This window comes from Pyxicephalus adspersus, chromosome 6, assembly GCF_032062135.1.
Source record: "Pyxicephalus adspersus chromosome 6, UCB_Pads_2.0, whole genome shotgun sequence".
NCBI classification, from domain to species: domain Eukaryota; kingdom Metazoa; phylum Chordata; class Amphibia; order Anura; family Pyxicephalidae; genus Pyxicephalus; species Pyxicephalus adspersus.
In genome coordinates, this window is record NC_092863.1 from 21247805 (window position 1) to 21257974 (window position 10170).

A 10170-nucleotide genomic window follows, 5' to 3' on the forward strand; every position below is an offset into this window, starting at 1 on the left:
TATTTATTTTTTCCTGTTGTATGTTTTTTTAACAGATCACGTCCCTCTTTCTTACCAGTATACCAGAGGCACTTTCCTTTTAAAGTGCTTAGTGATATATTTTCTGTTGGATACGTGCAAGTTTCATTTATGTGTTGTCCTTTAAGAATATTGAAAGTAGTTAACACTAAATCTAACTGATTTTGACTTGCAAGATATTAAAGGTATGGTACATAGACTACAGCTGGGTAAATGCTACTGACAGCCTGGTAAAATGTACGGCTAATACAGATTGTGGCAAAAACTACCATTTTTTTCTTTTCTTGCTTTAACTAAAGGGGCATACGGGTTCTAAAAGATCAATGTGAAAGCTCTCTGACTAACGATTTTCCACAATGATTATAGTATGAACAAGCACATTTGTCCTTATGCAGCAGGGTGGGAGAGCATGCAGGTTTTGTCTCAGTAAGACAAAAGTTGGATGCAAAAATTGTAGGTTCCCTAAATCCCAGACATGCAAATATTGATCTGTCCCCGTTTGAGAACTCACCTTCTGCACTTTGTTAGTACATAGGCTCGCGAGTTGCATTGGGAAGGCTTGTGCTAAGTTCTAAGTAATCTGTGAGTAGGGTGAAATGGCAACGTAACATGAAGTGGCTGCTTATGCATTACTTGTGTCAGTTTGTCACTTCAGTTTTATTTCAGGGGATAGCATTTTCATCATTTTGTAGATTCTGGTTAATAGCCTCATTAATTATAACAAGAACCACAGGGTTTAAAAAGATTTGGGAAGTCTCTGTGAGATTACTGGTTGTTTCTCAATATAAACCATATGGCAATGCATTGTTCCCCCAGAATTTTTTTTTCAGCCAGGTGGAGGGAAGCTGTAGCCACGTGGTCAAAAAGGGGGTGTGGCAAAACACAGCAAATTTAGTGCTCCCAGTTGTTTATGCCATTGGTATTCAGTAACCTCATATTGTTTGTGTTCTACCTTCTCCCTGCCCCGTTAGTATATCACATTTTTCCATTATATGTATTTTGCCACAACTGTCCAATGCCGTGTATTGTGACCCCACTTTCTAGTGTTCTAAGTTGAGGTTGGGGGGGCACTCACTGCGGGGCTCATCTTCAACGTTGAAATGCCCAGTCTTGGAACAAGATATCCAGGTTTTGACAGTGCGATAGGAAGGACACTTCTCCAGTGTTTGTGACATCTCAGTGTAAATGTCCTTTGCTGACTTTCCTTGGAGAAACAAAAAACTTCATGACGGCCCGTAACTCCAACGACGTGACACTTGATTGTGCCTCTGCCATCACAGCTTCTCACTAAAAGAAAAAACAGTTTTAAGAATCGTGAAGATCTGATATTTGCACAGTTACATACTAAGATGTTGGGCTGTCATATGCCCCCACACTCATTTTTTTTATCTCATTTGGAAGGGGGCAAAGCCAGGAACTTCTCAGCACCCCCTCGTATTTACTTAAAGTGAACTTTTGTGAAAACATTTTTTTTCACTTGTTTCACAAAACGAACCCAGCGGGCTTATGGTGGCTCAGCTTCCACCTTTTCTCTGATGCTCACTGTTACGTCCAGTGCCTCCTTGCACTGCGCATGCATGAGATTAAACACTTTTTTTCCTTTTTTTTTTTTTTACATTATAATAAAGCCTCTGAAGATGCCTGCACAGAAGTAGCAGCCCAGAGCCTCTTGGGGTATGTGACACAATTATCCCAGGAGGCTGCGGCTTTCCCCTTCGGTTTTTACCGAAATGGAAGTAAATACTGAAGGGGAGAGGTCCTCCCAAAAAAGCGTAAAAACAAAAAAAACACATTTTTCCATTATATAATGTTAAAAATGTGGTGATGCTTTAATATCATCATGCATGTGATATCAGATGGGAACAAGACAGCCAGTGTCCACGTCTCATCACTGCCAAAAAAAAAAAAAAAAAAAAAAAGGCTGTGAAGTTTATTCACAGTGTTGTAATGTTATTGGCAGCGCAGTGTGATATCTATGTGTAAAAGCTGCATGTCATATTCTGCAGCCTAACAACTTGCTGTGTTTAAACCTTCAGATCTCCTAAACCGTTGGTTGTATTGACTTGAAATTTTTAAGGTGGATGTGGAGGCATAGGAAACTGAAACTGTAGGTTCAAGTGGGGGACACTTGTGGCTAAACCTTTCTAAAATTTCATTACTGTGGCATTATGAGAACATAAATCCCTACCTATCAAAATGGGCTGCCTGCTTTGTTACACATATCTGTCTGCATCTCTACCTCAAACCCCACTTTCTCCAGAATGAAGAGGTGCATGGAAACAAAAATAGAGATGGAAGTGGGAGACAACTGTACCTATCACCTCCCAAACTTTCATCACCATGGCATCATTACAACAAAAAAAAAAAACTGCCCATCAAAATGCACTTTCTTGTTACACATGACTGTACCCTTCCAATACCTGAACCCCATTAAATTTTAGTGGGCAAAGTTTGTTCTAATGATAACCTAGTGATGAAGTTTTAGGGGATGTTAGCCACAGATGTTCCCCACTTGTACCTACTTTTTTGGTTTCTTACACTTCCCCATTCCAGGAAAATTGTTCAAAATGTTAGAAGTGGACAGGAATGTAACCGGACAGGGAAGCCCATTTTTATGGGCTGAGTTTTTTATGTTCCAATGATGCTATAGTAATGAAATTGTAAGGGGAGAATGTGTCCCCCACTTGCACCTATATTTCCAGTGTTGTACCCCCTACCTCTTCTAAATCGGGGTTCTTCTAAAAGAAGAGAAGCAGACAGGGTAGTTTTATAGGTAAAGATTTGTGACAGGTATATATTTAGTGGCCCAACCCCAATGCTCCTTGCTATGTAAGTGGCCCCGGGTCCCCAGTTTGGATTTTCAATTTAGGACTCCTAGTTGCACTTTTCTCTGAAACAGCAACCCCAAAATTCAATTTTCCTAATTTTTTTCATTAGTGACCCCCATACTTTAAAATTCTTTAAAGCTGGAGGAAACTGTGGCAACTAATATCTATGAGGTTCCCCTGTGCACCCTAAAATTTTCCAAGTCATTGCGACATACAGTTTAGGAGATATGAAAGTTTGTACATGGAGAGCTGTGAAGATGCAGAATGACATGCAGACTTCACACACAGCTCTCACAGCAGTTACATCATTACACATGCCCACTCGGGTGGATACATTTTAGAAGCAGCTTTTTTTCTTTTTTTTTAAAAAACAGAAATCCCAGCTCGTGCTATCAGATGGGGGCAGAGCTGCTTGTGTCTCACTCTCATGGCTGAACTGTGTGCTGAGCTACCCGCCCACCTCTCACCAGCAGCAGCAATTCTCTGGATGACAGCTCAGCACAGAGCAGCCTCAGAGATCCATGCAGAGGATTAGAGCTGCCGAGGTGAGGTGGGCGGGGAAGGTACGGCAGCCGAGCGGAGCAACCGGCTAAAACCTTCTGGGGTCTGGGGGGGTCATAGAAAACTTGGTGTAGTAAGCCTTTAAGCAGAAATTATTATAGAGAAAAATTGAATATATCAATATTAAATATCAATTAGTATATCTGAGATTTGAGAGTCTTTCAAATGCTGCAAAAGCTGTTGGCTAGCAGATCACCCTGTGTTGCTTATATTTGGCAATATGTTCTTCCAAAGTCACAAAAATGTTAAGGAAACATGACTAATGTAGGTAATGTTCTTTAGATCCTAAGGGATGTAAAGGGGGGCATTCATCCACATTTGAGCATTTAGGCTGTGTGGATTTGTGCTTTTAGGTTTCCATGTCAGATGTCTACACACGTGTGCGTTCAGAAGCCAAACTATTTTGAAAGCATACTTTTTTGTCTAGGCCAAGAATTCTGGATCTTTTTTTATGGGTTGAAACAGGCAGGGTCTTTTTCTTTCTCTTCCACACTCATAACACATTAATACAGTACAATACAATACATCTTGGCCCCAATGCAGACATGTAACCAAATTACTTGCCCCTATATTAGAAGAAAGAAAAGGCAAGAAATTGAATTTGCTAATAAGGTTATTAGGTTGTTAATAAGGTTAATTCTTTATTTATACAAACTAATTAGTCCTTACTTTTTCTTTTTGTATACTTTTTATGGATGTGGCATTAACTTGGCAATCAATTACCACTAGAACTCTTTGTATATAGTGTTTGAATATTACATTGTTTTCTAAGTTTTTTTTTTTTTTTTTTTACAGGATTCGGAAAATTAAAAACTATGATGAGGACTTCAGTACCAAGACCTTTCCGGAGAAAGCTCAGGAAATCTTCATTGCTGCACACAATAACTTGACTTCGTAAGCATTTTGTTTTTGTTTTTTCAATGTTGATGTTAACACAGAAACACTTCAACAAGAAGTCTTTAAATAGTTGCTCAATGGGACTTCCTAATTAGTTTTTAAGTTTCCTCTCCCAGCTGCTCCCTCTTACTGGTGAGAGTATTAAAATCCATTATGTATCATGGAATAGGTAATGATTTTCACACTAACCAAAACATACATTTTCAGTTTTCCTGCCCTGTAGCACATCTCTGTAACTTAAGACACTGTAACTTGCTGCCTCAATACTTTCATACACCAAGCTAGTTGATCCAATTGCAATTTTATTAAAATGGAGATGGAAGGACGAATCACTCGGCCTCCAGTTTCAAGAACCAGACTATGGACCATGGTGCTAATTCAATTATCAATAAAAGTTTGTCATATAAATAATACTTGTGGTATTGGCAATGGAGGAAAAATGCCGTAATACTTATCACACTTCCAATTCCAAGAAAAACAGAAATGGACAGAGGGGTTCTTATGGCAAAAATGGGTATTGTATTAATCATCAAATGTCACAATATAATACAATTCATATATAAACACATCAATCTCATATAATAAGAAAATGACAAAACAACTGTTGGTTGGCCAAAGTATTTAGCACTAGACCGTAAACAGCTAACAATGGGTGGTTTGCCCCCAAAAAACATTATCCGTGAGTATTAGCTTGCCAGCGTAGGACAGCAAAAATCTGATACGTTTCGCCCGATAAAGACTTCTTCACGGGTGGTCGCCCATATGTGGGGTACTGTTAGGTAATGCTCCACATCTTACTGACATATGTAGATGGGTCAGCTTTCACCCAATATAGGAATGAAGTACGTGCCCAAATTATTGACGCTTAAGGCTTAGTCTACACGGAAGTTTTCCCCAGCATTTAACCTGAGGCTTTAAAAGCCCATGTTTGAAATTCTAATGCATTCCAATAAGCTAATCTACACCAACACGTTTTCATGAGCCACATTTTCGAGTGTTATGTATAACGCTCCTTGCAGCGTTTAAAAAATTAAAGCATGGAGTTAACGCAGAAAAATGTGAGAAAATGCAACCCTTAGGGCGGTTTCCTGTTTTGTTTTGCATTTTCCTGCGTTTATAAGTGCTTAAAATGTAAACACGACTTTTTCCAGTGTTTAAAAGGCAAGCTTTAAAATGCTAGTAAAAGTGCATATAAAAGCGGTAGGAACGTTTACTTGCGTTTTTAAAACCATCCTTTAGGACCCTGCCTTAAAGTGTTTTTCCTCCTGAGCTCCGAGCTTCCTCCCATCAGGGTTTGGGAAACCACTGAGCAACCCAGTCGGGGTTGGCAACCACCCAACTAAGGGTATCTCAATCTACCTTTTTATTGAGGGAAGCTACCACTACATCCACTACATATTTATTTTCATACTTCCAATTACAAGCAGATTTTAAGAACAAATATTTTTTTCCCAGGAACCACATCCCTTGAAAATACTAAAAAATGGAAAAGTGGCCAGGGGAAATTTGGGTTGGGATTCAGCCTCTGACCAGTTTGCTTTTACTTATTAAGACCCGGGGGGGGGGCAGGAAACAGCCTGATCAAGGAGTTGGCTGAAACAACACTGCCAGGTTCTGTAAGTGCATATGATTTTGTTTGTGGGTGTGTCTTCTTAATGCTTTACTATAGCAGTTTCTCTGGTTGTGTTGCTGAAAGAAGAAAATGCAGATCTTTGTTTTGACAATATGGGAGTCCTGAAGGTTGTGGTTGTATGGGTTGTAAATAAATATTGCAATTAAGACTTCAAATTCTACTGTCTCCTACTCTGGCCTGTGAATATTTAGACATAATGGAAAACCCTTGGGTGCTAACAGTGGAGATTACTGGCTTTAACACTTCAAAAAATTTGTTCCCACTTTAGGAAAAAATTAGTGTATCAGCACTGGCCAATTTATGCAGTCACAGGTTCTTCTTAACTCTGGATCTGATGTGGTTGTGTCTTCCTACAGTTCAGTTGTCTACACTTAAGACTACTGCATTTCTTTACCCATTTCTGTGCGGCTTTCTGATAAAAATCGGAAAAACTACGAACTTTTGCTTCTGGGCTTCAGGAACTCATTTATGAACAACCAAGTGGCGCAGGGCTTTTGGTCAAAGGAGGAGGCAGCCAGTTTCCCCACTTGAAGTAAACTTTTATTGTGGCAGGCCCTTAAAAGTTTTTTGCACAGCATTGATGTGGTATGTTTGAATTTTAACCAACAATACCATAGTGCTTGCCTACTGACAAAGCAGCACCAGATGGATCTATTTGCAGTTACTAAGATTATTCTGAAGTAAGCAGAAGATCATTTAGCCTATAAACACAGTCCAGGGTAACTCTTAAGAGGTAACCTTCTGCATATGGAAATACTCAAATCATTAACACTTGGACACTTGGTATTCCAAAAATATATCTGTTTCTCAACAGAATTCAAGGAGTCTCTGGTTCTTTTGCCTGAGCTCCTCAGAGGGAGTCAACAGCATAGATGCTTTAGCTCATAAGTTTGAGTAATAAACCAATATTGTTAATATCTTAAAAAAATAATATAAAAAAATCTGTTCTTGTTTTTGAATATATAGTATAATTAACCCAAAGGGGATGCTATCGAATCACTCCTTGAAAAATGAGATCTGACCCAATAAGTTTGGGAACCTATGCTCTAGCCTGGTGATGGGCATTGACTGGATACTAGTGTCCTTCAGAATTCCAAAAGGAAAACAGTCTGTTTTTGTAATTCAGTGCTTTTACACTCTGATGAACTTTCCCAAATTTTAAGACGACATGTACTTCTTTTGTATTTGAACTCTTGCAAAGTGTTACTGACCAATATTATCTCAATGGCAGCTTTTGGCCAGGGAATGCATGGTAAAATGCTTGGCAATTGATACCTATATTTCAAGATTCTTTAAAGCAGAAGTAAACTAAAAAACAAAAAAAACTCATTCCCCTTTACTTTTTCAGATCCGTTGATCCCTCCATAGGTTTCCTGGATTGGGTCTCGCTTTGGGGTTGTGCAGATGGAGCAGCCAAAAGCCTTCTGGGATGCCTGACGTATTTATCCCAGGAGGCTCTGCGGTTCCATTCTGTCTTGATCACCACGGGAAGGGACTTTACCCTTTCTTTAATAAACCCCACCAAAATAAGAAGTCCCTTTTGATTCTCTGACGAGCACTTTTAAAATATCAGATCATTTGAAGTCAGTCTTTCTCATTGCCTTTATACCTGTTAAAGAATGTGAAGAAGTGAATTTTGTGCCCTCTATAGCAGGACATTTCCGATGTTCTTTCCAGATTGGATACTCAGAATCTTTCTACAGAAAGTATTTCACAGATAATAGGAGCTTACTTTACCAGCCAGTCAGTGCTGCAGAAATTTATAGTAAAAGTTTGCACCTCCACTTTGTAAAATTGTAAGTCTGTTCCACCCTAGTCTGGTAAGTTTTCTATTTAAAGTCTTCTCCTGCGTTAATGGTAGAAGCCTTTTTTTGCAGTCTACTGGAAGCTGTTCTGGTTAAAACTAACCCTAGTTTTAAGCCACATTTACATCTGTGTAGTGTTTATTTAAATGCGCTGGCAACAGACCCTAAATTGTCCTGCACTATTTTTTCAAAAGTGGAGCACTTTCATGTTAGGTAGTATGTTACCTTTGTCTTGCACTGCACTGCTTGTAGGTTGGTGGTGCAATTCGTTCCCTTTGTTTAAATGGCAATGGATGAAAGCATATGTGGTGCTTTTATTGTGTTACTGCAATGTATAGGTATGATTATTGCTTGTTTATAAACATTTTTCTTCTTCTGTTCTAGGTTTGATCGTCACAAGTTACATAGTCTGGTGACAGAGCGTTGCTACCCTGTAAGGAAGTTTATATTGTGATATATATAATTTTTTTCTTGTCATTTATGTAGAATGTAGACAAAAAAAAAGGAAAAAGTTTTTTAAAAAAAAAATTAAAGTATATAATTCCCCAGAAAAAAATAAACACAAAAACATGTACAGCCCTAACACAAATGCATATATGTACCTGGGAGGTTTGCAGTTTATAGAAGGGTATTGGGTAGGTGGTCTGATTTTGAGATTTTCAGTGCAACAAAGGCAGCATTGTCAGTCATGGCAAAAAAATACTTCCCTGAAATTTTGGCAGAACAAACTGTTTGAAAGATGCAGACATTAACATTGGTGAGAAAATGGGGCCTTCAATTCCAATGAGTGCTGCGAGAAGGGGCCACAGACACAGTGGGTTTTAGTTGCTGCAGGTACAATAAATCCTGAGTAGGGACCTTCAGATGGGTGGGTGCAGAGAGAAGGGGGTTTCAAGTCCATAGGTGCTGGGAAGAATAGATATTAGGGAAGGCTGCAAACTGAATGCTGAGGGGAGGGTTGATGCAGGTGGTTTGATTTTCTAAAAACTAGGTCACCACAGCCTTCTCTCCATCCCATTGTCTGGCTGTGTGTTTTTGGTAATGGTGGGGTCATCCAGCCTGGATGATGACAGGAGTGGTCCTCTTCCAAACAATACCTTCACCTTTTACTGCTCCTGCAGCACAGATTATAACTCGAGGGAATATGTGCTTCCTGGAAAACTCTGTTGCGTTTCAGCCTTTTTGCTCATCTTGTTTGCTTGCTTTCTTGTTTTCTAAACTCTGACTATGTCACTGTATAAGCTGTCAGGACAGTTTTAGACAGCAAAATTTTTTTAAGGACTGGGTTTTATGTGTGGGGAGAAAAATCCTAATCATAAAGGCTTGCTAGTAGCAATATTTCCAAGGGAAGCAGAGGGTTGTGTAGTGAGCTGATTGATGAGTGAGTTTAGCAGTCAGAGGGATGACTCCTAAGGGCCTATTCCAATTAGCAGTCAACTGCAACGTTGAATCACAAACTCAACTATGGACCCAACAGCTAATATTCAACTGCAAGGGACAGATTTTGGAACTTCTGTTGTGGCACAGTTCCTTAGAGTGACATGTCGATTTGGTACTGTGATTGATTTTTCTCCTCTTGAGCAAGTACTTCACCGCTGCTTCAAATGCAATGCATGCAAAAAGGTGTAGCTTGACCCAGGTTTAGTTTGCCACTCCTGGGTGCATAACAGCAGTTTGATTTATACTAGGAAGCTTCTAACTATGCAGTTTTTCCACCAAAGGGTCTAAAAGTGACCTAAATTGAAATGCCTTCAAGCTGAGTAATATGACAATGCAGATCAGCATTGTCCACTTCCAGCATAGCAAAGCCCAATTTGCTTATTTCAGCTTTGTACAGGCTCTCCAGTAAGCCAATGTCTAGAAGACATGGATTTTTGAAAACGGGTAGCGCAGAACAAGGATCCATGGAAAAAGGACTGCAGGTAGATTGTAGAAACAGGAAGAGTACAGCAAATTAGCGGGGTTGGCTGATAAGGGGGTAGCACTATAAGTTTCTCACAACTGTATTGCCTATTAGTGGAAAAGGTATGAAATTGAAGGCCGAGGAGGTTTTATTGTTGTGATAAAATGTTTCAAAAAACTTGCTATCATCAAGTTGATGATTGTTCTAAAGGACAATATCTGTCTAGAAATTGCTTAGGTTTGGGTAGAAAATTTCATTAGACATTGTGGCTGTTTCCAACTCTGCATTTCTAGTATTGAGGTTGGACATAGCCACTTCCCCAGAAGAGACAGTTAGGTCCATAAGTACTTGGACAGAGACAGCTTTTTTCTATTTTTGGTTCTGTACATTACCACAATTAATTTTAAATGAAACAACTTAGATGCCGTTGAATTGCAGACTTTCAGCTTTAATTCAGTGGGTTGAACAAAAAGATTTCATATAAATGTGAGGAACTAAAGCTTTTTTTTTTTTTTTTTTTTTTTT

General features: G+C 39.1%; 1 protein-coding gene across 1 annotated transcript in view; it reads left to right on the forward strand.

Moving 5' to 3' along the window:
- MRPL45 (mitochondrial ribosomal protein L45) overlaps positions 1–10170 on the forward strand; it is a 51364-nt gene that overhangs the window by 22554 nt on the left and 18640 nt on the right. Inside the window, exons 4-5 of the mRNA XM_072414914.1 lie at positions 4203–4301; positions 8127–8175. Of these exons, the coding sequence (XP_072271015.1) occupies positions 4203–4301; positions 8127–8175 (148 nt within the window). The remainder of the gene's footprint in view (positions 1–4202; positions 4302–8126; positions 8176–10170) is intronic.